This window comes from Numida meleagris, chromosome 2 (assembly GCF_002078875.1).
Source record: "Numida meleagris isolate 19003 breed g44 Domestic line chromosome 2, NumMel1.0, whole genome shotgun sequence".
Classification (NCBI taxonomy): domain Eukaryota; kingdom Metazoa; phylum Chordata; class Aves; order Galliformes; family Numididae; genus Numida; species Numida meleagris.
Window position 1 is genome coordinate 59030793 of NC_034410.1, and position 27877 is coordinate 59058669.

Genomic DNA, 27877 nt, shown 5'->3' on the forward strand with positions numbered 1-27877 from the left:
AGTCATTTCTGAAAAAAGTTTTGTGTTCAAGTGTACTGAATTTTTTTTTACTTTCTTAAAAAATTAACCAAGGTTTTTCTAACCCAAAAAATGGATTATGGATTACATTGTCTCTTACCTAGATAGACAGGTCTTGGTTGTGTCTTGGATTACGTGGTCTTGGAAGTCATTTTGAAGTAGTCAGGCAGTGTCTTTATGCTTTACACTGGTTACACTAGTTACCTGCAGTTGTGTGGACAGGAACGAACAATTGTCTTAGCTTCTAATTCCTTCTTAGTGAAAAAGATGGAGAGAGAGAAAAAGGCATACTCTCCATTTCCATTGCTGTGAAGTTGCTGAGCAAGATATGGTGCTGCAAAGACAATAGGTACCATTGATACAGGCAGAAAATACTACCCAAGAAGCTAGAGGACTGTGGGAGAAGAAATGCGTTTCAAAGCCCTTCTTTGTTCTCCAGCTTTCTGCTCCTGGTGCAATGTTGTGTATTCACAGAACTTTGCCTGAAGTCATAAACTAGGGCACGGTTGTGAGAATGTACGCTGGTAGAAACACTGCTTTGCTAGAGATAAGCATTGGTCTCAAGTATGCTTCAGGGAGAGCCAAGAAGATCATCTTGTAGTCTGTGTGTAATTTTTTGTCGTTGTTTTTATATTTAATGGTGGTTTTTTTTTTTTTTTTTTGCAGTGTTGCTTTCAACAGGTTGTTGGTTTGAATTCTGGAGCCCTGTTCTCATGAAGTGATGATTCTCTCAGAGGCTGCTGTTTGTAGTGAATGTCTTGGGCTTGTTCTTGGGAATGAAAGGGCAAAATGTAATTTGGCCATGATTCCTACTGGCACGTGGTCAGAATAGGCCAGAATTTCTTCATTGTCCCATAAGAATGGTGCCTCCAGCACCTAGTTTCTCAGGCTCACGTTGGGCCTGCCTCACAGTTATCTACCACAAGGTTGATATTTGTTAAGCTGGAAATTAAACACTTAAAAATCATTTGATGTGCAGTGGACATCTGGCTATTAAAGCTTAAATTGACTTTTTTTTTATGGGAGCTGAACGTATCTTATAGCATCATACTTCAAGATATGCTTACGTTATTAAACAAAGCTGTACACATGCAGGAATCTTTGCATACAAGCACATTTTGCATGGTTGAGTGTCATTTTGTGCAGTGCTGTTAAAGTGAATGTGTAGTTTGTGTTGATTATCGTGAGAGCAGAAGATAGTGAACTCAAAATAGGATCCAGATCAATGGAAATAAGTAAAAGACACAGAAAAATGCTTTGGTAGGTCAGCAGACCTGGGAACTGCAAAGCCTCACAAAGGAATAATAAAAAGCCCAAGCTGTCTGCACATAATTGCAGGATGTATTGCAATAAAGTGTGTTTCCTCAATATCCATTCCTAGGTGAAGCAGCGATCCTGTACTCCTAACCACTAACTGCAATTGGTGAAAACTGGTACCAGCTCATTGCCACCTGTTAGCAGTAGCCACTTTAATGTAACAAAATTACATATCTACAAATACTTGCCTTGCAATTGCTCAGGCAGAGAAGCAACAAAAGCAAGCAAAAGTAACCAAATACTGACACTGCTTTTAGAAAGAGGCACAGAGTCCTTGGTGTTAATTTGCAGGCTGCTCCCTAGCAGCTCAAAAAGTGAAAAACAGGCTGCATCAAAAAGGGAAATGTGAATTAATTTTGAAATGGTGACTCTCAAGCTACCGTTCCTTTAGTATTTGGAAATGTAACTCTAGTGGTGCCCTGAAAAAGAAAAAAGGACATAAACATCAGGCAGCAACGAAGATAAAAATGAAGTTCAAAGATTAAGCGAAAGGTTATGAGATGAAACAGCAAGCAAACATTGCAGCATATCACAAGCAGGAAGTTTTATGAAAATCTGCACATAACTAGAGATTGGAGAATATTTGAAAAAGGTAAAGTTTGTTTTGCAGATCCCTTGCTGGTTCACATGCCTTGTTATGCAAAATGCTGCTTAACACCTAAATTTACCTTAAATAGATGAATCTGAGTACGTGCGTTATCAGTTCAAATGTACGTATTGCCATACAGCTCTTCGCTCTGTATGTTTTACAGTCCCTATGCTTTGCTTTCACTTAGGAGTTACTGGGTAATAAACTCAAGATAGTGGAAGATTTTTGTACATCTACTATATGATAATTTAGTACGTTTTGTAGCTAACACAGCATGCATGTTATCTAGAGTATTAATGTTTAGTAAATATATTAACAGACTGGCATTGCCAACCTGTACTTTGCAAAGAAAAGCCTGTCTTTTTATAGTTGGTGTTTTCTTACTAAATATGCCTGTGTGCTGAAGAAATGGTGCTAGGAGATTCTATTTTAAAAGACATTTCTGAAGTATTTTTAGCTAATGCAAACTGTGGTGTTTTGATTATAAATAACATCTTTGGCTTAAAATGTTCAGCAAAAATAAATTCAGACTAGAAAAACTTCAAAAATTGTATTTCACATTGGAGAGAGATGATTTTTAGCCTAGCCTCAGTTTGTACACTGAGGATATTTTTGCTGTGCAGCTTTAGTCTTGAGCTGTAATTTGCAGTCTCAGTCCTAAACAGTAGGTTATGTAGAGGAGAAGCACAGCAAAGGGAAGTGAAGACTTTCTCAGACAGAGGATTTTTTGAATTTCATATCATAGGTAGGTGTTTAAGGTCTGACAAAAATAGTAGAAAGAAAACAACTTTCTGTTGAGAGAGGGTGAATTACTATTTATTTTTAAATAGTCTAGATATTTCTGGCTGTTTGTTCGGTAATTGCATGGTGTTTAGATGTGGTATTGAGCTTTTCCCGCATCCTTTTCCTTGCACAGTTCCTCTGTTTGAATATTTGCAAGCCTTATATAGCATATACCCTTTAGACGAGGACTGAGAGAGCAATTTATTTTGAGGAAGGAAACATGGTTTTTGTTGTTCTTTTTTCCACTTGTGCCAACCTGTCCCCTGTTGCCCAGTGTATGCTAAGTAGGCCATTCCAGCAGAATCTGCTGCCAAGCAGAGTGAAGACGGAAACCACACTGGTGTTGTTGTGTGCTTATCATATGCAAAAAGTCTTCCTGAGCACTTCTGTCCCTCCTTTACCTTTTTTGCCTGGCTCCAAGCACTGTGGCCTGCTAGGCTTGATCTGATGTAACCCTAGCAGAGGGCCAGGCCTCCTCTTTTGGCACAGCTTCACACTTAGATTGGATTAAGTGTAACATGAAACCGTACCCAAAATAATTGGTTTTATGCTTCTAGAGGTTTTCATAGAGAAATATCAGGTTGTTAAGATGCATACGTTCCTTCACAAGGACCCATGTTTTGAAGTGTGTGTGTGTGTGTGTTCTTTACTGGCCCACTGTCAAAACTGGCCATCTTCTCACAAATCTGGAACAGGGGCTGCTGTCTGGCATTAAGGTGGAAGCCTGTGGAGGAAATGTGCATAAAACAGGAGTTATTGCAGAAATCTTGAGGATGTGGCAGTCACTAAAGGGCACCTTCATTTGCTAGCTTTTCTAAATTGAATTGGTAATACTGTCTGTTGGAGATGTTAAGAAGAAACTTGTATTTGGAAGGAACAGGCCTGTTTCTGGGGATCTGGTGAGTGAAAAGCGAGTGTGAAGAAGTATAGCATACATCAGCAGTGGTACTCCACATTTGTCTGCAGGAGAGGAAGTGTCTCTGACACGTTTGATCATATGGTAACAAGTCTCTGCAACCTCCTCAGGAAACGGCAAAAGTTCATGGCCGCAGCCTGGAATGAAGCTGGGGGAACGTCTAGCTTTTCAGCTGTCGGCACTGAGATGAAGGACCCCCACTGGAGCGTGGAGGATGGTGAAAAGTGGCTGTCCCTAATCCCTTCCACTGCTCCAGGGACCAGTAACTGGGATGCTGCAGACAGGCCTGTCCAGGCCTTGCTGCAGAGGGTTGATTCTGAACCATGAAACAGGCTTACGGCTTGCTTTCTGAGGGGCTGCAGAGTCCTTCTCACTACTTAGCTGTGATCACATCACACTGCAGCAGGTAGTTTCCGAGAAACACTTGGCCGACCCCGCCACTGGGTTGCATATGCTTTTAACAGCCCAGCCAGAACACTGTGGCTGTGGGGAAGAATTGCTCTGCAGATGACAGCAGGGATCTCACTTGCTGACCTTTTTATAGTCTGCTTTTTTGGCTAGAGAGTGTATGTTTTGTGCAGAACAGAAGCCAACACAAAGCATTTTTCTCTGGCCGCATGTGTGGTTTTGCTGATAGAAATGTGGTTCGTTGAAATTAAAATCTCATTCCTCCTGTGCAAGAGTCTTCTTGGAGGAACAGCGCTTTGCAATGCAATTTGAGTAATTTGGGGGATATATAGGTAGATCTAAGACCTCCATTCTGGAAAGACATTTGCTAATAGGTCTAGTATTAGATACTGAGGTTGGCGGCTCTGCCTCCGGCACAGGGATTGGAGCTTGATGATCTTTGAGGTCCCTTCCACCCCAAGCCATTCTATGATTCTGTGATTTTATGATAATAGGAAACACATGTGTAGTCTTTTAGTTGCAGTTCACAAATTATAGGCACTGTGTTAAAAATACGTATATATAAACACCATAATATACCTGCCACAAAGGAGATGCCGATAAACAGTAAGAATGGCTGTGAGGATTGGGTAAGGATTTTTTTGTTGTTACTTGAGAGGGGAGTGAATCCTCAGGACATGGACAATTTTATGTGCAGCTCGGGGAGAAAATCACTGAATGCTGCTTTTGTTCTCAGCTGTCATTAGGAGACGTGTATAAACATTGCCGTGACAACATTACTGTGACTTTCGTATGTTTTAAACTTCCTCAAATTTTAAACTTGCCTCTTCGTACCCAGCTACTTAAGTGTAGTATCTGTGAAAAAGAAGTTTGCCAGTTACGTGTTTCTTCCATGCTGAACGATAACTGTGCATTTGCTGTGTCGTAACAGTAAAGTCTGCAGTGGAATGACAAGACCTGGCTTTTTCTTTAGTGTTATTTGATACGTGTTTGAGTTCTACATTATGTAAATACGCTGCTATTAGGGAAGAAAATGACATAAAATTGCATCCTTTCTCAATGAGGTTTTAAGTTCTTTCAGGAGCTTCTCTCCTTTTTGAAGCTGTAATAACGATCATAATTAGAGTCCCAGTTGCTTAAGTGAGAAATTAGCATGTTCTTAAATGCTGAGCTGAGTCAGGTTCCTGGCGAGACCCCCTCTGGGTATCTGTCCTGCCCCAGAGCGCATTCCCTAATACCAATTTATGTTCTAGACATATTAAAGAAAATCATATTCATTGCCACCTAGTAGTTAATCAGAGCCTTCAGATAGGCTTGAAATAATTTGCAGTCTGACTGCCAAAACCACTTGCTTCTGTTCATTTCTCATAATCGTACATATGGTCACGCTCTAAAACTTAGCAGAGAGCGTCAGGCCATTGCCCAGTACCAGGACTGGAACAAATTCAGTCTGTGCATGTCCTTCATTGTTACGAATTTGTAACAAGTACTGAAAAACAGCACCCCAGACCTCCTTGCTTACAATCTTCCAAGCTGGAATGAAAATCTGATGGCTTTTGCCTGATATTTTCACAATCAAAAATGTATTTCCCTAAAGGTTTTGCTTTGTTTTCGCAGGTCTGGATGCAAATACAGATACCGCATATACTATTACATACTCTATTATCTGAATAAGGTTCTAACAGATTGGAATAAATTAAGAATTTTAATGTGGCTAAAATACATCTCATTTTAGATTGATTAATTGTGATTAAAAAAGAACACCCAAATAACAAGAGGCAAAGAAAACACTTTAAAATAGAAAAAAAGACACTTTCCCGATGCAAAGCACTGATTTAATTAATTTCCAAATAAGCAAATAATAAACTGTAAGTGTATGATGTGCAATAAAATATTTGGAACGTATGAAATAGTCGTCACAGATTTTATAATCAAGATGTTGCCTTTCTGGTTTTCTGAATTGCTGTAGAAGCTACCAAATGTATCACAGTCAACCCAGTTATGTATACTGTTTGTAGGAGATGGATTCTGTCTCTCTTTATTTAAACTGATTTTGATGCTCTGATGTCTCTCCTGCAAGTTCTGTCTAACGTGCTTCTGATGTGCTCTTGTTTCCACAGGCCAAGGCTGCAAGCACAAAGGAAGTTTGCTCAGTCCCAGCCAAACAGTCCCAGCACAACTCCAATAAAGATAGTGGAACCGTTGTTACCCCCTCCCGCCACTCAGATTTCTGACCTCTCCAAAAGGAAGCCCAAGACGGAAGATTTTCTTACTTTCCTCTGTCTTCGAGGTAGGACTCTTGCAGCAGCCTGGGGGCACAATCTCATTCAAGGACTAAGCTGCAGCACAAATTGCTGCATAGCAGCTAGACAAACGTCCCGGTGTTGTGCTTGAATATATTATGTGCATTTCAGCTCCCACAATTTGAGTGTATCTGGAGAAGGAGCATTCAAGTTCATGGTTGCAAAGACCATAAAATGAGGCTAGTAATAGTGCAAAAGGAAATTCTTTTTATGCTTAGCACTCTGTTACCTTGAATGGATTTTTCTCTAGCTGTCTTAAGTTCTTCCCATCCTCATTTGTTTTGCCTGACCATAAACTGAAGAAGTACTTAAATTTACAAAGTAATTGTTCCTGCAGTGAGAGAAGTTGGGTTGGAAATTCTCCTTTTTCTGCCAATTCACTATCTTTGCTGTTCAATGTGAGTGATGCTTTTCATATGATGGAGTATGGAGGTATTGCCATTGTTCTTAATCATAACTGCCCTAAAAGCCAGATTGTTACCATGGTAATAATTAAAACATGTTCAGTGTGCAAACCTAGTAAAGACAAGGTATCTGAAGTTGTACTGAGAGATATCCCACTTTCCCAGTTTATTTCATAGCTGGTGCCTGAGCCTAGCTAGAGCTGTACAGTGCCATTACTGGTGTATGTCTGCAAGCTTGCGTGGCTGAGTTGGGGACCCTTGCGTGAGTTATGGCTAACCAGCCAGATTAAGCTAAAGAAGAACACCTTACCCTGGTGGTTGTTTTTGTTGGGACTCTTCTTGCCCCTGTGCCCCAAGTCATGTCCTGAAGACAATGCCTTTCATTTAAGCCTTAATTGTTATGTTGGATCTCGTGGTGTGTTTCTGTTTTGGCAGGTGCCCCTCATCCCCTATAGTTATTTGCTGCTCTGTCCTTGAAATGCTGGAGTGATGCATCTTGCTGTTATTTTGTTGTGAAATCAAAAAGGTTGAAGGGGTCTGCATTTGTTACAGATGGAGCTTGTCTGCAAAAGTCTTACATAGGGGGTTGAATCCTTCAAAGCTGGTTGTTCCCACTTATGTTTAAGCTACTGGTCAATACCACTTGTAGTTTTTTGCCGAAACTGTCTTGCCTTATGCAGCATGGGTTTCATAGCACCTTTAGACTGGTAGCTAATTTAGACTCTGGCCTAAAATAAAGCCTCCTTCCTGTTGGGACTTCGGTAAAGCGGATGGGTGGAAGGGGTTGTTAGCTAGCTTTTGTGTTTGTTTAAAGGATTGCAAGGAGCAGAATTTAATGGAGTTTAAAGTAGCATCGCAGTCCTCTGAAATTTAATCTGTGGAAATGTATTTCTAATTTAGTCTGCTGTGAGGTTGATCGGTCTGTTGGCAGCATGTCACTGCTGTGATCTGGGCCAACTGCCACAGTTGTTGGTGGGAAAATTCAGAAGGGTGTGTATGTATATGAGCACACATGGCTGCATTCACACGCTTGTTTCCACTGCTTGCTAACTAAGCATGTGTTATTTATAGCTTTGAAGGCACTTGCACTTTAAAAAAAAGAAAAGGCAACGTAAGTGGGGATGCGACTTATCTCCGTTTTCATTTCCTACTGTCTCTTAGTGTTCTGCTTTTACAGTGGAAACACAAAGCATGGGTAATTTTGTCCTGTTTCAGTGCTTCATTCAGAGCGTTTTTTTTTTAATCAGTGGCTGTTTAGCTCTTGCACCTGTAATTTTCTTCTTTGTTATTCATCTGTAGAATAATTGATGTTTTGTACTGTCAATTAAGGACTTGCAATTCATTCTAATTTCTTCAGTAGGCAGAAGTACTCGAATGTTTCAGACAACACATGCATTGAGACTCTTAAGATCCCAATTACAGTTATGTTAAAAACCAGGAGAGAAAATCAGCACTAGGAGTGTCACACATGGCATGTTCTTGATCTGGTTAAAGAGGCTGAAGAAAACCAGAAAGGGGGTCTGTCAGCCTTGTGTTTCAGAACTGACTAGCTTACAGCTCCATCCTCCCTGTTGTACAAAGCCTGAGAAGAGCTAGGAAAAACTGGGGAGAAATCTTGGACATGTGGTACTAGAATGCATTTATCTGGAGAAGCAGAGGCTGTGACTTGGAGGGACAGAGAGTGTGGTGGTTGAGACTGGCGTTAGCTTCTGTGTCTGAACTGTTGTGTCCCTTGAGGCAGTCCTGGCTGCTTGAAATTGTGCAGGCACTGGTGAACCATCTTGATGTGCCTGTTGTAATAAAACAGAGGGAAGCTGGTTCTTCGTATGCTTGTAGGGAGTTCATGCAGCAGCCTGCTGATACGTACGGCTTCAGAACAGACAAACAAGTGGCATCCAAGGACACTGGCTGGCTTGCTTTGGTGGTGCTCTTCCAGTGGTACCTGGTGAACTTGGAGAGGGAGCATCCTGCTTAGACTCTGCGTTAGAAAAGCTTATGGTTTTTTGGAAAGGGATTGCTTTGTTTTTCAACCTGTGTGCTATTTTTTTATTGAAATGTTGAGGGGTTCAGAATTGCTTGCATGGCCACGGGCCGTGGGGTTATTCTGGCTTCTGTGGAGCCCTGGTGGTTTGCATTTGTATAAAGTGAGACAGAGCCACATGGAAATGTACTGCATCACTCATAAATGCATGGTGGCAAGATGTAAGTTCTGGTCCTTGAAAATTGTTTTGTAGTAAGTGCAATGGTGGTGTGGTGCCAGACGGTGAATCTTTGTATTTGTGTAAATATGTATATTGTTTAAAATTGGGGCTCTCAGGTCCTGTTCCTTCAAAGTTCTGTCATCATCATGGTCAGTATGTTCATGGTCAAAGCTTTGCTCTGGTGAGAGAGCGTTCTCCAGGATCAGTGGGGAAACAGCTCTGTGGTTACATCTCTCTGCTTGTACCACCACACCCAGTAGCAGTGTCAGAAGCATGGTGTAAATTTGTGGCACCGCTTCAGGTTGTACTTTCATTTTCCATTTTTAAACAGAGAAATGTAAAAATCGCAGTCCCACCTAGAAGTTCACTCTTCAGTACTCTGGGGGGTTTACTTCAGGCAGCAGCAACTGAATTCTACGTGCAGTGGAGGAGGACTGTTGTGCCACAATTTAGAAGCATGGCCCTTTATGTGTGCAAGCTCCAGTATTTAGGAAGAGGAATCCTATTTAACTAGGCTTCAACTCTGTGTCGGAAAATCTAATGCTCCATGGCGCTTCTATTTATGTCTTTATTTATTTATTTATAGCATCGTTTAATTTCAAAGGGAGGTAATTTAACCAAGATGACCTGCTTGGTTTCATTATCAAGAATACTAGGGCTTTAAACATATTTTTAATTAGAGTTTGTTTTTTGAACCCTCGATTTGACAATGCAATGTGCTAATTACTTCTTATAAGGTAAGCAGAGTAAAATGAAAAGCTGTACCAGCTGATGAATATCTGCACACCCAGGAATACATCTAGCTGACCAGATTTGGCAAGCCCCACCTTCTTTGAATTATTTTAAAGCCTTCCTCCTTTTTTTTTTTTCTTTTATTTTTTAATTGTGACCTAGAATTTCCAGCACAAGAAGGAAGGGAATAAGCGCAGATATCTCTGAAGTGTTTGTCTGCAGTGTTCTTATCTTTAAATAGCTTTTTTTTGAAGGAGCCTGTATGCCCTTTGCCTGAGGCTTAATTAGTATCTTTCAGCAGTGTGTGTAGATACCGGCATGTCATCTGCGTGCTGACACACAATGGCATTCACTTTTACTGTATTTTTTGCTTCTGATCAAACTTTTCTTAATAACTTCCATTACAGTGCATTAAGTTGCCTTTATTCTCCATAATTATTTACAGTTTTAAAATATCGCAATTTGAGTCATACAGAGCTGAAAGGGGAAAGAGAAGGAAGTCCCCCTGAGAAATGGATCTTTGGCAAAAGGTGATAACAGAAAGGCTATGATTAAGGAGCCTACATTTTAAAAAGTTTTCCCATGATCAATTTTCTAATTAAGTCAGGCCTCTGGGACCTATATGCTGGAGAATTTCAGGGATTCCTAAACAGGGATAATTTAATTGAGATCTCACAAATTGAGTTTTCAGACTATTTTAACTGAGAAACACGTGACTGTTCCTTGAGTACTGCAGTGATTTAACAACATGATGATTTATTACTATTGGGCAAAACCAAAATAGAAAACTTCACTAGCAGCATGCTTGTCCAAACTTCAGAAACCAGAAACTTCTAAATCTCAGTGATGCACTCCTATTGCAATCTGTTCTAAGAGACCTTCTATTTTTTATTTTTTGTTAACCACCTCACTTAGGAGGTAGTCTTAGGGGCCATAGATCCTGGTATTGTCTCTCCTATCTCACTTGCATACATTGCCTCCATTGAGCAGCCTCTGGGGTTTTTTTAGGTACTCTTCCAGAATTAGATGGGATTATGGGTGGATACAAGGTAGTTGCCAGTGTGGCAGGCCTGCATGTGTGCTCAGGGACTGGGAAGAGGGAAGTTTCCAAAATACGTCCTTGGTTTCCTTGGGAGTCAAAGACTGCAGCATCAGTAGCATTAGTTGAGGTGTCGACATTCAGAGGCAGCGCATTACAGCCATGTAGTCGTGCTCATCAGGTTGGGATAAGCACAGTAAACAGCACAGCCGCTTGATTGGGCTGGGAGCAATGCAGTGAAATGCTGACACTGTCCAAAAATGTAAGGTTTTAAAGGCTTTGGAGTCTAGGCTAGTTTTTATAATTCCAAAGTAATATTATAACATAAAGATTTAGGATGATTGGTTTTAAATACTGGAGGAAGGCATTTTATAGATTTTGTGTTGTTAAATCATATGGTGCTTGAGACTGAAATTTTAGGATGCATTGAAAATGGAAGGATAAGCTCTGGAGCGTAGAGTCCTCGTTGCACAAACCATTTAATAAAAACAAGTTTGCATTTAGTGACTGTAATCTCACAATTTTGAAGTTCTATTTTAAGGTTGGGGTAGCACTGAAACGTGAAAGTACCTTTCTGTGTGTGGGATGGGAGACGCATCAAACGTGCAACCATTTAGTCTGCTTATGGAGTGTGTTGCTCCGGTGGTGATTTAGGACCTAAGGAATTGAATCAGGGCAGTCAGGGAGCGGGTGCTCTGTGAAAAGCAGAAGCAGAAGGTACACAGAGGCTACTCTTTGCTGGGGTGGGAGCACCACTGCAAGGCCGTCCCTCCAGTTGTGCTGCAGAGGTGTACACCTCGGCATCGTCCTGTGCTGACCAGGGAGGTTAAGGAGGTGGAAGGGCTGCAGGAGGCATGTCAGAGCAGCCTGCATGTGCTGCAGCAGGATCAGCACCTTCTCGGGCTCCTCCTCATTTGAGGCCCTGATGTTAATGATTCCAGTATTTACCCCTGCAAAAAGCCACAGGATGAAATTAGCTTGTTGAAATGGAAGACTAATCTTGTGGTTTGGTCTTTGTATTTGCCAGAGACTCCCTGTGAGTCTCCAGGCAAGCTGCTTAGCTCTTCTGTAAAATGAGGACAACATTTAACTCTGTGTACAGGTATTGGCGGAGCTGGGTGTTGATTATGAATAAGCTACTGGCATAAAACCTGAGTTCTGTGATTGCAGAAGCCACGCTTCCAATCCTTGGGGCCCACAATTTATTCAGATGGGCAACCTCATGTATTTTGGCACAGGGGATTCCTGCCCTTTCTTCCCACCAGCAGTTTGTGCACATGGTTTGGCAAGCTGTGACCCTGTAGGAAGGTTCAGTGCCCCCCGAGAGGTGAGTTTTGTGCAAGGGATGGGGCTGAGGATCTCTAGGTTTTGAAAAATAGCCTGGTAGTTTTTTTGGAATGTCATCACAGTGATCGGGAATGTACAGACATGTCTTGTTTATGGTGGAGAGGATCATGAAGTCAGGGGTTCAAGTATATGTGGGAAGGATTGGTTTTGAGATTTGCCTCCGAAGCCAGCCAGAAGAGTGGAGATACATTGCCTTGAGATTGTCAGATATGAATTGTAGATGTGAGAAGCACTCTACTTATTTTTTATTATTCAGTAGCCTGTCACTCTAGCGTGTGTTTTGTTAACTTTGGAAAGTGAAGCTTTTTTCTCCTGAAAATACAGGCGTTCCCTCCCCTTATTCCGTTTCCTTAAGAAAGAAACCATTTTCTTTTGAGCTTGGATTTAGCTCTACTGCTCTGAAGAACAGACCAAGAAGAAAATGGGCTTTATGTCATTACAGTGGCCATTACATTGGCCATAACACTAAGCATTCTGTGATTTGTGCAGCGGTGCGGCAGACACGCTTTGAATTGTTTGTTTACGAGCTCAGTTTTGTTTCTGTGGTTGAGATGGCCTTTTCCTCCCTCTTGTTCAGGCACCGCGGAGCTCCCTCTGGGACTGTTCGTGCAGGTGGAGTGAGATAAGTGAGATACAATTGCTCTTTACTATAGAGTTTATGTAGTTCATTCTCTTTAAGCCTTGCTCTGTAAAATGGCCATAAAGTGTGGGCATAAATTACATTTATTCGCACTTCGGGGTCTTTACGCTGTCCTGTCAAAATGTAATAAGCGGGATGTATAATAAATGAGAATCAGGCCCTAAATTTGAAGCGCTGAGGTGGCAGAACATCAGAGCATTTGGGAAGCAAGGTTTTTCCACCTGCGTACGGCCCCAGAATGGGGCTTTGTGTCAGAGGGGTAGCCAAACCTCTGGCCACGGCCCATGGAGCTTGGCATGCGCAGTGTTTATCGGGGCAGGCTTCGGTCCCACATACCTTGACCTGCCTTGTGCTTAAATCATTCTGATGGCTTGAATTGTTTTAAGATTTTTCCAAAGCACATCTGGGTTATGTTTAATTGCTAGGAGAAAAAATGGAGGAGTTGGAGGGAGAGTTGGTGTAAATAATTCAGGGAGAAGAATCCTTCAATTTTTCAGAAACCGCAGCCCATGTTGTAGAGAAGGCTCTTGGATTGAGAGGATTTTTGTTGTGGTTGTAACATACCACATTTTGAATCTTGTCCAGATGAAAACATTTGGTTTGTACTTCAGTAAATATTGCAGAAAAGCTGCCAGCTAATTCTGAAGAGTAATGAAATAGTGCTTTTGGCAAAGCGCATGCACTTTCCATACTTCTGATTCCAGTCTTCAGTTCCAGATCTGGAGTTTTTAGTATGTTTTGCTAGTCCAAGACAAAAGTTAATGTAATTTAACAAGAAACAAAACATGCAGTGATTTAGGAGGGCAAATTACACATTTGTCAAATAAAAAAAAATAATGACCTCATTAGTCAAATAAAATGTTAGAAAAAGAGAATAGTTTTTTCTCTTAATCAGGCACTTGCTGCTGAGTTCAATGCATCTGTACATACAGGTTGCGTAAGCATCGGTTGTGCCTGCTGTTAGTAGCAGGCCTGAATTTTGCACATGCAGAGGGTAACATCTTTCCCAGAAGGCTTCTAAAAGCAGCACTGCGACTTAAGAGTCTGTATTTTGCTTTGTACTTATTGTTATACAAGAATCAAATTGTTGTAACAGAGGACACAATACATTTGTCATCCTTTCATATCCATTAGGCAACATTTTGTGTATAGTTGCGGTAATTGTTTTTCCTATATAGTTAGGTTCTCTTTTGTGTTGCTCTCACACAATAGGAGGGAAGACAAAAATACTCGAGAGAATTTCAATAATGAAACTGCAGATACTGGCAGAAACAGTTGCCAACAATACTTCAAAACTCATTTTTTAAATAACAGAATATCCTCCCTTTTTTATAATAATTCACAGTTCATTGTAACCCTGATGAGTGAATTTAAAAAACAGAAATCACCATGGATGATTTTCTCTACATTTCTCACGTGCAATGGTATCCCACCACACTAGGGGTGAATCCCGCTCTGGCACTGCTGAGAGATGGGCGCTTTGTTAGCTGGCTGAGCTTTTTGCATGGCTTGCAGTCTCTTGGCAATTTGTTAGGCTTGCAGAACTGCACCATGCGGGCCAGCTTTGGTGGCATGGCCTTCCTGGCCTTGGCGGCGGTGCTTCTGTTCTTGGCTGTGGGATAACACTGCCTTGTTAACCAAGGAAAGGTGGGTGGCATGTGTCAGTATCAGACAGCGGGTGGACAGCACTGTTTGATAGCTATTGCTGCTAAATAAACAAAGTCCTTCCTGCTTTACTATAGCTGTTGCTATTTATTGTCAGTCGTTCCTATTGCACTGGCTGCCTGTGTCACCTGGTAGCTCACCTCTCCTAGCATTTGTGCCCCACTCTTCTCTGCTGCTCCATGCCCTTTCTTTTGGCTTAGTTCTTCTGCCATGCTTTTTTCTTCCCACTGATCATATTGCAACAGTCTCATCTAGTTCTTTGGTGACGGGCATGTGCTTTTAGGCAAATATGGATGCAAAACAAATCAAGTATTTTTAAGAAAAGTGCAGTTAGAGAGCATGTGCCTCGACATCATTAAGACAGAATGTAAAATGTACGTCTCCTACAGGAGGTTGGAAACATACCGTGTTCCATATTTTGTTTAATAACAGAATGATATATTAAGCTATGCATTCAATAAGAAAAAGTGTGCACAGAAATTTTCCAAATCTTGAGAACTTTTAACATTACTTTGCTGTCACGGTATTTATTAATGGACTTTCATTTCCTTAGTCTGGGATTTTAATCTGAATTCGTTCCCTGATCTGATTCACCACATGGCCCCACAAAAAATTACTTGGACCAGCCAAGGTGGTGGCACAGGAGTTAAGAACAAGAGCCAGATGGGGTACATGCTCTCCTAGACCTATTTTGATGCTAAGAAAAATGTCTCAATGCTTCCTTGGAGGAAATTTCTTCCCAACTTATTTTCTAGGTCTTTGTTTTCTAGATGACCGTCACCTGTTGATCCAAACGAGGCTGAGTTCCTCAGTGTTGAGGGCCGCTCACCTGCTTTCCCCAGGTGCTGAAGTGTTGGCTCCTGGCTCTCCGCTTTCATCCATTGCAATTCTTGCGGTAGCAGCTGCCTGCACAAACCGGGGACTCCCAGCACAGAAGGAGACTTGTAAAATTCAGTGCAGCTGCAGGCTCTCATAACTCTGTTGCAGATGTTCTGCTGTTTTCTTGGGGATGGAAAGTGAGAAAGGGGGTATTATGTATTTAGAGTGCCAAGACTTGACAAGCACCAACTCCTGGGTACAAATGTCCAGAGCACTGGAGCTCCTCTCTTTTGCTCTTTGTTATCAACTAAATTCTAATGTTGCTCTTCGGATTGACCCAAATAGGCTTTGAGAATCATGCCTTGGTGCTGAGGAAGATGGCTGTTTGTCTCTTCTCATGCTGCCTAGCTGGTGAAATGTGTGTAAGAATGTTCTAGCATCACTGCCTCGTGTGGTTGTGTTGCTGAGTGTGTTCAGGCAAAGAAAGAAAGAATCACCAATATAATTAATATAGTAATGTCTACAGTGGTGTGTAATAAATTAAAAAAGAAAGGGAGTGCGCAGAACTGTGTATTCTGTGAACGTTTGTGTATGTATGAGTCTGGTGAGTTGGCAGTGTTCCTTATTTTCATGCCGTTTTGGTGAATTTGTATCATTTTGGTGTCATGTGTCATTGTCGTGATAAATATACACTATGCGTGGAGAAACTTGAGAGCAACAACTCTCACTGAAGTCTGTGTCTGCAAGGACAAACACTGTGTTCTTAAATACGGGTGAAGACGGGCAAAATTTACAAGGAGAGGTCATCTATTTTATTGGACCAACTGACAGGGGTATTAAAAAAAAGAACTTTTGAGTGCATTCTTTTCCAGATCTCCAGTGGTTGTAGATATCCATGGCTACAATAACACTACTTAGTGTTGTTTATATAAGTTAGCTGCTTTGAACAATGACAGGCATTCCCTGCAAAGATGGGCAGTGGCAACTGGTGCACATCCCTGTGCTATTTCAGAGAGGACGTGGGTTAGATAGGACAGGAATATTTTTTTTTAATAAAGAAGGTGAGTGATCACCTAGCTATATGATGATTAAAAGAGCATGGAAGAAAGCTTAAAGCTTTTCAATTTTTGCAGAGTCTTCCATCCATAATAATGCACAAATAGAAAAAAAAATGCCTGAGTGCAATATTTTCTTTTTCTTTTTTTCTTTTTCCTTTCTTTTCTGTTTAGCAAGTCAACTTTAATAAATGTATAGGAAAAGCCTAGGGGAGGAGGAGGGGAAGAGGTGACCTCGAGTGAACAGCAGCTTTTCTGAGGTCTCATATTGCAGAGCGCTTAGATCAGTAAAATGAGGACTAGCAGGACTTTCTTGTGTTATTGGACGTTGCTAGTCTAATTTCTCTGCAAACGTACTCTCCAAACAGTCCCAGCTGTCCAAGGAATGCAGTTTAACCATTGTTGTTCATAGTTCTCGATTGGAAAGAATTAAAAAATGTCGTTCTAGTGGAAGATTTATGTGCCAGGATTGTGACAGTTGAATACCAGGAGTTAGGTAAAGTTTCTGTCTGCTCTCTGGGTTGTGTTAGACCTTTCTAAGCAGAATCACATAGTACTGTATTTTATTCTCTGCCTTCCCAAAAAGGAAAGAAAAAGAAGAAGAATGAAGATGGCTATTTTAACAAAACGTTTGTGTTGCGGATTATATTTTTTTTTTCTTTGCTGGTTGCTGTTGAAAGCAGCTGACCGAAAAGGCTCAGGGAAGTCTAGGAAAGACAGCAGAATAGATAGGGTATCTGGTCTCCCACTGAAGTGTCTCAGAAGGATAAAATTTCTGAGAGTATTTATTTATGTAATTATAATAGATTTCAGTCTGTGTTTGAACCTAATTTTCAGAGATCCTTACAGGAACTTTTATTGCTGTTGCTTGTTGATGCCTTAGTGCACTGGTAGTGTCAGACTTTGGATCCTGATTATAACTGATGCACAGCACAAACTTGCAATGCTAGTAACTACTGAATCCGTACCACAGACCTTACATGTATGTACACACAGTACTTACATGAAAGAAGGACAGTTTATTTTTCAGGCAGCACTACACCAGTGTGACTGGCTTGTAGTCCTTCAGTTAGTTGCTGCTGAGACTAAAGCTCAGTCCCTTTGAGTCTGCTATAGAGGTTGAGAGCAAAGATCTTCATATGGGATTAAAATCCATGTGGTTTTACTGCTACCAGCTTTGCCTTGTGGATAGCAGTGCCCCATTTCTGTGAATGCCAGGTATGGTCCCGTGCTCCTTCTGGAAACAGCCACTGTACGTCCCTCTGCAGCTCTGCCTGTTCCATCCTTCCTTGAGTCTTTCCTCATATTTAGTTGAAGGAGATGCTCTGATGGGTTAGTTTCATTAGTTGTTGGCAGTGGCAACACCAACAATTTGAAACCGAACAAGACTCAGAATTGCTGTTTGAGAGAGCTTTAAGCCAGAAGTGTTTGCTAAGGAAGCATCAGGCAAATAGTCACTGCCTTCTGTTAGTCTGTAGCTCAGCTGTCTTTTTCCTTTGTCTTATTTGGTTAAGGGGAATTTGAAGTGATAAGTTCTCATTCCACACTTCTGTATATTTTCTATTTTTTTTCCATTCTTAATAAAAAAACACTCTGTGAGTAAGTAGGAGGCTCCTAGGCCACCTTTCCCTCCTAGAAGTGCAAACTAACATCTGGGATAAAGGAAGGTATCTGTTGGTTGTTGATAGCCTTTGTGCATTTTAAAATAGAGTGTTATAGTCCTATCGTGTCCTGGTGCAGTCCAGGGAGGCCTGTACACTTGCACGACATGCATAGAATAGATTCTGTGTACAAGTGTCAACGGTTTACAGGCGTTAGGCCCGATTCCGTGACAAAGGGGACTGGGGACCCAAGGGCCCACGTCCCGGGAAAAGGGGAAAGGGGAAAAGGGTAGGGAGATGGCCCTGAGAGCAAAGAACAGTGGCAACAATCTGAGGAGAAACAAACTAATTGACTAAATAAAATATCGGAATGCAAAACAACACACTATAATACAATATAATTACAATTTAAGCTGATAAATCCAACACAGAGAGAGAGAATGTCCCAAAATCAAGGTAGGCCTTACTCTACTACCGACGATAAGACGGCTGGAGAGCGAGGTGCTGCCAAGATGAGAGACGGCGGAAAAAGGGACGAGGTCTCGTGATCTGCAAGTTTTTATACTGCGAGCTTTTATCTTTTCCCTCCGGCTGGAAAATGGTAACAAAGGAGCAAAGTACCGTGGGGACTGTAGTAGTCCTTCTCTTCTGAGAACTAGGTATGTCCACTACATGATGTTATGATGTGGAATACCAATAACTGAAAATCACAAAACCATGACAACAAGGTAGATTTAAATTACAATCCCGTATCATTGTTAGGCTTGTGGATCCTCCCTTATTTCTCACTGAATTGAGTGGTGTGTCTTACTCTTGCACAAACAAGGCATGTTAGGGGGAACATCATTAGAAGTAAGAGAGAGGTGAAAGGCAACATCCTCATGAGGAGCACACTGGAAATCAAGAGACCTTCACTGTTTTCTGTCCTTTGCTAGGGACGTGCAAGGCAAATTCAAACTTGTCAGTGTGTCAGTTTTTCTCTAAAGCAGAACCAGAATATTGTAAAGCATTGTGCACAATACTGTAGAGGACTGCAAAACACTGTAAAGTTTAAACACTAATGTTTCATTGTAATAATAACCTAAAAATATTACTGGGGTGCGGATTGGTTTGTAAATGCTCCTGTTTTCTTCTGTTTGGAAAGGTAGTAGGCTTCTACTTCATACATTAAGACTTCAGTAAGGCACTTAAACCTGCACTTGAAATTAAGCATGCGCATTAGTCCTTTTCTGACTACACAATCCTACTAATTAGGACTTGTAGCAAGACTGCTTGTCTAAAGTATGAATAGAACATGCTTTTTTGAAGGGGGAGAAACCTGATTTTCAAGCACATACGTATTCTTTTGGTAGAAACAAATAAATAAAAAAAGACACCAGTTAGTCATGTGCTACTGTGACCTCCCATCTCTGGGTCCCCCTCTGTCTTGCTGTACGTAGCACTCAAGTACGGTATGATCAGTGTGGTTCATTAAGTGAATGCAGTGATGCTAATGAACCATTTATTTCTAATCATCAGGTTCTCCAGCCCTGCCCAGCAACATGGTATATTTTGGAAGCTCTCAGGATGACGAGGATGAAGAAGAGGAAGAGGAGGAGACAGAGGACTCAAAAACAGCCACAAACAATGCTTCATCATCATGCCAGTCAACCCCCAGGAAAGGAAAAACGCATAAACAAGTTCCAAATGGGCAAGGTAGGTCCTAACTAGTGCTGTTCTCCTGCGCTGTCTAGTAGAGAATCTTAAGAACTGCATATGCTTAATCCTTGTTCATCCTTCTGGACCTGAGTGAAAAAGGACATGGGTGTAATGAGAAAATGGAATGAGATGTAGTGTTAGAGTCTTCTGTTTTAACCTATTTTTTCTGACAGTCTGACCTCTGTGCCAGAACTATAACTGCAGGACTGCAGGAAATCACTAGCTATTTAGAGACTGATGTTTAATCTAGAATGAATTTATTGTATCAAAGTTAAATATAACCATCTGAGTACTTCGTGTTATCAAAACATGTGTAAGGGGCAACACTTAATTTCTAAGTTACATTTCTCCAATGTAATGTTGATACCACAGTTGCAGTAGGTATGCTGTTGGTAATGGAAAAGTTTTGTCGACGTTTTATCATCAGTTAATTCTTTGCAAATCAACAAAAACTGCATTTTTTACAGAAACTTCCACAATGTCCTCACATGATATCTCGATAAACTGATCAGCATATGTTGCAATATCGCCTAGTGTAAAATGGAAGACCTAAAAGCCATGCCGAGTACTTCCTGAGTGCTTCCATCTCTAGCAGGAGCTATTGTATCATAACGAGTCTGTGCCCTCTTTGCCTGATGTCATTTCAAAATGGATTCTGTGCTCCGTTTTCCCTTCCTCAGTATTAGTTTTACCTTGAAAATCTTTCCTTCTGGTGACTGCTTGTTCACCTTCCTTCTTAGCAACAGTATGGAAAGAAAGGTTTTTCTACAGAGTACTTTTTGAGAGATGGTTGTGACCTGTGCCTTCTTTATTCCTTCTTTCGTGCTACTCTGTGCTCTGAAGAAGAGATGAATTGATCCCAATTACTTCACTGTGCTAGTCCTCATCTCTGCTTTTCAAAAAGAAATTTTCTGCAAAGGAAGCCCTTGTTATATAAACCGGAATTATTTTTCAAGGCAGTGTCTGAATCTGCTTTTTTATTGCACATGCTACCTCAAATACTCTCTTTCGTGGACTATTTGTGGAGAAGTGGAAGAGGATGTTATACCTAATAATATTTCAGCTGTCGGCTGTAAGCAGGTACTTTAATGTTATAAAAGCCATGGATCAAAACTTAGCACTTTAGATTGATTTTTAAGTTAACCAATCAAAATAATAGCCACAAACTTCTGCATATAGAAAATGAGGTTGCTCGTAACAGAACTGCTGCCTTAGAGTTTTAAATGTGATATATCATTACAAAAGGAGCTGATCATGTTCCTTGAGAATGTCCCAGATGGCAGCCACTTTGAAATTAGCTCAGAACTGGAGACACCTGAAATCTTAATTGGGGGTAAGTAAAGGCAAACTTAATGAGCCATCTAATGGATTCATAATCTTTATCAATATAGATCAGGCTGAGCATAAGTGAAGCTGCTACTTGAATAGATCTGCAAAAGACCTTTATAAAATACATAGGAGACAATGTGAGATGTTTTGACAAAGGTGGTGAAACAGGAATTCCCAGAGAAGGCAGCTGCTGCTGCTGCTTCGTCATTGTCATTTCCTTTTTTTTTTTTTTCATTCTTCTTCTGCTTTTTATTTTTTAATTAAAATCTCCTTACCCAGGGGTATTCCCATTTTTCAGTGTCTGTTATTTTGGTTGACAGCCAATAGTATTTTTGTTTCCAGTGAATGAAGTAGGTTCTGGTTCGTGCGTGTATCTCTTTTAAATGAGACCACACACAAATTCAGGCCAGGGACGGGTGCACCAAATGAACTTAATCTAGCGTGAGAGACTATTTTTAATGTATTAAAGTCTTTTGTTTTTAATGTACAATGTGTAGTTTAGTACTTTGGACCTGAACATGCCAAGCATTTGCTATGACATACAACAACAAAGGTTCACAGCTTGATTAATGTCATTAGACAGTGTCAGATGATTGCTTTCTACTAAACCGGGGCCAGAACAACTTTCCTGAAGTCATTTGTCAATATCCTCTTCTGAAACCAATAGGGGATGTTATTGGGGTTACACACCAGACTAGCCTGTTGAGCCACCTTTTGGACAGCTAACTAAATAAAAAATGCCAAAGTGTGAATAAGAAGCCACTATAACACATGGCATAGCTTGCTGCACAAGTTGGAGTAATTAGCTGAACTACCTTGTCACCTTCTGAGCTTACTATTAATGTTTATTTCAAGAATCAGATTGTTAAGTGTGATGTTTCTTGCTTCTTTCTTAGTGCTTCTAATGTGTTGTACATGTATTTAATTGTTAAAAGGAAGAGTAAATTCTCGGCAGGCTAAGTTTTTATCCTCTACACCCATGGTCATTTGGAAAAGGAATATGTAGCAACATGCAAGACTTCTTTCATGCAATATCTTAGTGCAGGCAATGATAGCATTGCAGTTGAACTGTTTTCTAAGATATTACTGCAGTTGCCACAAGGGAAATTGCTAGAGCAGCGCTCTTAAAAATTGGTTTCATGTTATTGCCAAACTTGAACTGATTAGGCCACGTCTGACATTTGTTAAGATAAGTTAGCAGCAGATAAAGGCTTGGATGTTATTGGTGGTGGTTTTTGCCTTGATTAGAAACTGGTATTAGTTCTGGGAAGATCTCTCTCATGCTGTGAGTTGTTTTACACCTAGCTGTTGGCTTGCTCTTCTCATCACTGTCTTTTTCAGCTTGCTTAAACCTACAGTAAGAACTTCTCACTAAGAGAAGAAGACATTGACCAAAAACTTTCAGTTTTTGTTCTATTGTAATGTAGAGTAAAACATATGTTTATTGCTTGCTTATGGATTAAGTTAGATGTCATAGATTAATTCAGGTCAGAGAAGACTCCAGGAGGTCATCTGATCTGACCATGTACATTAAACACCATCAGTAACTGTTCTGTCAAATTCAGCAATAAAATTAGCAAAGGTTTGTGTCTTTAATTGTATGTATCTTTGAGGAGGAAGAGAATGTTTTAGAAGCTTTCTGAAACTCAATGTGGATTTTTGGTCCTAACCAGAATGATTTTAATCACGTTAGGATTTCTAGCAGGGTTAAAATGGTGAAGGGCCACAAAGCAATCAGCTGAATCATTTGGTTTTCATATAGCTGCTGACTTCAAAAGACTATTTTCTCAGCTAATAAAACAATATGAACATTTAATTGGAAGAGAGAAATCTATCTTGCTGTTTCAGTATGTTGAAGTGCTATTAGAAGAGCTTTATGGAAAGCATGTCAGGGATGCTTGTCTTTTTAACGCATGTAGTTCCCTTTTAACTTAAAACCTCCTAAGTAAGTTTGTGGTGAATTTCAAAATCAACATATGGAAAATTAGGAATGATGTGGTGCATATTGCAGCAGATAAAGCAGAAATACCAATGATTGTTGTAGTTGCCTCCTTGTTACCAACCTTCTTGAGCGTGGGTGTTAGGAACCTCTGTAATTCTCTGTATTTAGATCCAAGATCCCCAGACAGGATGCCTGCATGCTGCTCAGATGTTGATTCCCATCTTGCCTTTTGTACCCATCTCAAAGAACTATCAGTCCATCTGAGACTAGCTCACAGTTTTGTAGGCAATGAATTTGATGGAAGAACCCAGGCAGCTGCATTGGCTTAATGTATTTTTTCTTGAGTATGGCTGCCAGGTTTGGGGAGAAATTTCTCAACCACAGCCTGGATGACAAGGCATCTTGCCAACATGGAGGAGTAGATGGGAAGACATTGATCTATTAGAAAATTAACCTTCTGTTAAGTAACGTTCAGGGAAAGCAAGTGAGCCGCACTTTGGTTCCCTCGGGCAGGAGGTACCATGGCTGAATTACATCTCCCTGCTGCTCAGAGGAAATTCCAAGTGTACTTAAGAGGGTAGACTTAGCTCCCTATGACTTTAAAACTAATTCTCTGAATTCCTCACAACTAAATAAATCCTACTTTGATTTCACTCTGTGGCACAACAGAAGGTTTTCTCCCCAGGCTCCTGAAGGAAAATGTTGGCAGGTGCCAAGTGTTTTGTTAGGCAGTTTGGGAAGTGGAGCTGGAAGATACACTTAGGGATTTGTTGGGTTATTGGTCCCATCAAAAGAGCAAAAGGGATAGGCATTCCTCCACTTGAAAGAAGCTGGAAGGGCTTGTGAACTGGAAATGGGCCTCAGGAGGAGCAGTGTCTGCAGATCCGGTTGAGTAGACAACTTTGAAGTTGCATGCAACAGGTTACAGTTCCTAAAATAAAAATCCTCAGGTAGGGTGATTGCAGGATTTGGTATTTCTGGCATCAGCAGAGAATTTCAAAGGTTGAGAGAAGTATGCATTTGAGCCAACTTACTGACTCCTCTGACCTGGGGAGGGTCAAGGTGGGAGTTAGGGAAGTTAGTTAAGGTTTTTCACCAGGGGATGATCAGACCCTGGAACAGGCTCCAAAGAGCATTGGTCATGGCCTAAACATGGTTGTCTTTGTGGGTCTCCTCCTCGTGAGATATTCTATGATTTTATGATTCTATTACTTAAATTCTTCTTATATTTAGGAAAACGGAGTGAGTCATCATTATCTGTAACCGGACTTCTTTGTGAATGAGAGTCTTGTTTATCCAGAGCAAGCCAGATTTTAGTGTGTCAGAAGGCCAACTGTGTCAAAAAGGATTACTAATCCGTGGTGTGTTTTGTTACTGGTCTGCGTGCCTTTTGCCTGAAATGAGCAGGGGGGAAAATTGTAAAGATGCCTTTTTTCTTATGGCTCAGATTTCAAAACAGATCTGGCAGTAGTGCACAGTAAGCAGGCATCACTAGAAATATTATACTCTGCTTTAGTGCTGTCTTCCTCGCTTACCAAAAATGCTAGAGAATGTTTCAGTTCTCAATTTGCAATGGATAATTTAGCAGAGTAATTTCCTTACATTTGCAATAGCAAAGACAGTGCTGGAAAAATCATAGATACTTTTTTCTTATTTCAGGATATAGTTCAATGCACTGTTTGTACATCTTGGCTTAAGTGATAGATCTTTTACATATGTTATTGTTTTAAAAAAAAACATAAAAACCCAACCAACCAAACAAAAAAAAACCTACATTAGATGTTTGTAGGTAGGTACATAAGACAGAGTCCTAGGCTCTTCAGCAAAATTACTCCCAAGGAGGTAAGCATTTAGAAGAAAAATATTCTCTGCATCCAGCTAAAATGCAGAATGAGAAAATTTCAGGCGCAGTGCTACAATAGTTAATGGGTAGGCAATTATTTTGATGATTTACTGCCTTTTGTTGAAATACCATGGAACCAGTAATTGTTGCAATAAACATTTTGCACATTTAATTTTTCTGCAAAAATATGTAACATGAAAATTACCCGTTTTGCAGTAATTTACATATTTAAAAATGCAAATCAGACACAACACATTTGGAGATTTGTGGATTTTCAGTAGCTAAATGTATGACCTATGGAGAAGAATAGGGGAGCTGGAAGTTACTCAAAAAAAAAATAGGGTTGTTATCCTGGTGAGAGACTTGTGATAACAGATAGACACTTCTTGTATGGACTTGCTGCTTAGCGAGTGACCCTTTTGATGTTGTTTGTGTCATAATGGTTAGGTGAGAGTAATGAGTTTGTGCTAAGATGAGACACTTGGTATTGAATTTTTGCAAATGGTGGCGTGGTGTCTCATACCAATAATACTCCTTGCAATAGCCCAATGTATTCCTGTCCGTGAAGGACATCGAGCTACGTTATTGATAGCGGCAAAAAGAAATGCCATGTTATCAGCCACAGTTCTCCTGCTTGTCTTCTGTTTGCATACAGCTAGGGAAATTTCGTTGCAGAGTTGTCTGCCTACAAATGGGGTTAGGGCTTGCGAAGTGCTGAAACAGCTGTGTTGCCTGTTTTCATACCATGTAACACCAGCAGTGCTGTGATGTCCCTATCCTGAAACGCGCCTTTGCCACTGTCCCCAAGTACATAGGTGCTGTTTGGGGAAGACAGTTCCTATCACTGGAAATGGTTTATAGACCCAACACTCGGGGGAAACAATTGGCAGCATTAAAAAATTCTGTTTTATGGAGGTAGAGCACTGTTTTAGTTCCTGCGGGAGAAGAAAAGAATTATTGCCTGGGTCCTTTAAGGCAGTTTGAGAGCCACATAAATGTTTTCACAGTGACTTAAAACTGAATTAAAGCCAGAGCAAGAATGTTTTTGTACAGTAACGGATACTTAATGCCAGAAAGTTGATTAATATTACATCTCTTCCCAAACATGAACTGTGTAACAACATGAGGTTTGCATTGGAATAGCTGGCTCGGGCTCACAAAATTGGCAAGGCTCCCTCTTCTCCTTCTAAAAACAAAACTTTTCCCTTTCACTCTTCTCTTCCCCCTTTGTTTTGGATAGTTTTATGAATGCTCAATCACTTGCTTTACGCAGCACAAACTGTGCTACATGCAGTGTACGTATATGATCCATGCCTTCATCTTCCAGAACACTCACGTAACGCAAAGATGATCATATATCAATACTGAGCTCTTTCTTGTGCTTGAGCTAATGGGGGAGTCTACAGCAGGAATATCTGGTACAGGAATCAGCTTGAGGAGGGCTGGTGAGAGAAAGCTTTGCCTGTAGAGTAGGCTGTTGGCTGAATTCAGTGCAGTATCTTTGCTGTTTAAATAGTGAAAGCATGATTATTGTACATATTATGAACGGACTTCTGAGTGGATGGCTGGATATACCCTATAAAATGTTTGTGTGACCCTATAAAATGTTTGTTGTTATTTCTGTGGAAAATTGCTGAAAATGTAATAAATGTTTATTGCTTAGTAAAGTGTCAGTTCCCTTAGTAAATGCCAAGTTAATCTGTAGTAATCAAGCGTGTCTGTGGCTTTACATGATCACACTTTTTCTTAGCCATTATTAAAGCTGCACCAAGTTACAGGCACAGTTTGCATTGATTGGTGTAGGGATTCTTTATCGTGACTTCAAATAAGATACCTTGAAATCCTTGGATGGGATACTGTGTGAATACTGGTGCCCAGAGTCCAGCTCCCCTGATGCAGAAGGAACTGTGCTGCATCCACGGGGATCATGCTTGCCATAAGGTTTTGCTCAGCTGCCATAAATTACATCAGTGGTTTGAAAAAAACCCCAGTGCTTGCAAGTTTTGAATGTAGTGGTTCAGTTTCTTTGTGTTTGATCATCACTGCTAACCAAAAGGCCCACAAGAATTTCACTATGGGACTTGTATTGTTTCAACTTAATAATAATTACTTGAGAGGAAGCAGCATTTTGCAACGAACATGTAGGTAGATATGGATAAAATGATACACTCTTGTTGTATTTGAAGTTTCCCAACACTAATAATTTGCTTGTATTTTTCATTATTTGTTTGTACTGCTCTTTAATTAAAAGCTGTTCTGGAAATACGGAACTGGTTAAGGTAGCATAAAATGATGGTGATTTAAGATGCCAAAAGATCTCTCCTTTAACAGTATGAATTTTATTGCTGGTGTGGGTTGTAGGTTGTTTTTGTCTGTTTTTCCTTTTTTTTTTTGTTTTGTTTTTGTTTAAATGAAATTATTGCTTCAAGGATGAAACCTTTATTGACTTCTCCTTCACAAGGAAAAAATATAACTGGGAGCTGAATGCTGGATATTGTGCATGTCAGAGTTATATCTAGGATGGAAGATTATAGCTGTAGCACATCTATATCTGAGCTCTGTAAAATGTAAGGTACACCCTTCCTGCTTTTCTAAATGCCTCAGAAATATTGAAGTGCTGGCAGACCTCAAGGGAAATGCAATTTGCTGTGTAAGAAGACACAAAAGAATTAGTAATCACTTTATTCTTAAAGCAGATTTGGACTCAGCGATATTCTTTGCAGGGTTGTTGGTAGTTTTTTTTTTTTTTCCTTTGAGAAGTGAATTTTTCATTCTTATTATCACTTACTTTTCAGCAGTGATGTTTCTGGGGGCACTTTTTGGTCTTCTTTCCCTGGTGATTTCATCTTTTCTGTTTTACTGGAAGTGTCTAACTAGCTATTTGGGCCAAGGTTTAATCCTGTATCATATTTTGTAAGTCAAAATAACTTAATTCTACTTTTTTTTTATTCAGATGGGAGCAAAGTCATGATCTAGGGGATATATATATATATTTTACCTTAAATGCTTGACTGGTGATATTTTTTGTAATTAATCAGATGAGCACTGTGATTCTTGTTCACGAATCTTGTTCACGATTCTTGTTCATGAATTTGGCAGAACTCATTTTTTCAGAAAGATTTTTACACCTGTCTGGCTATAACAATATTACAGGTGTTCAAAGAAACAAATACTGCTTTTTTTTTTTTAGAAAGAAATGCTATCTATTCTTTAACTGGAGGCAGCATG

At 40.3% G+C, this 27877-nt stretch overlaps 1 protein-coding gene across 2 annotated transcripts in view; it reads left to right on the forward strand.

The window, feature by feature from the left end:
* The window catches only part of JARID2 (jumonji and AT-rich interaction domain containing 2), a 207346-nt gene that overhangs the window by 140306 nt on the left and 39163 nt on the right, over positions 1–27877 (forward strand). For both annotated transcript variants that reach the window (XM_021388284.1, XM_021388285.1), the window contains exons 4-5: positions 6152–6321; positions 19356–19532. In XM_021388284.1, the coding sequence (XP_021243959.1) occupies positions 6152–6321; positions 19356–19532 (347 nt within the window). The remainder of the gene's footprint in view (positions 1–6151; positions 6322–19355; positions 19533–27877) is intronic.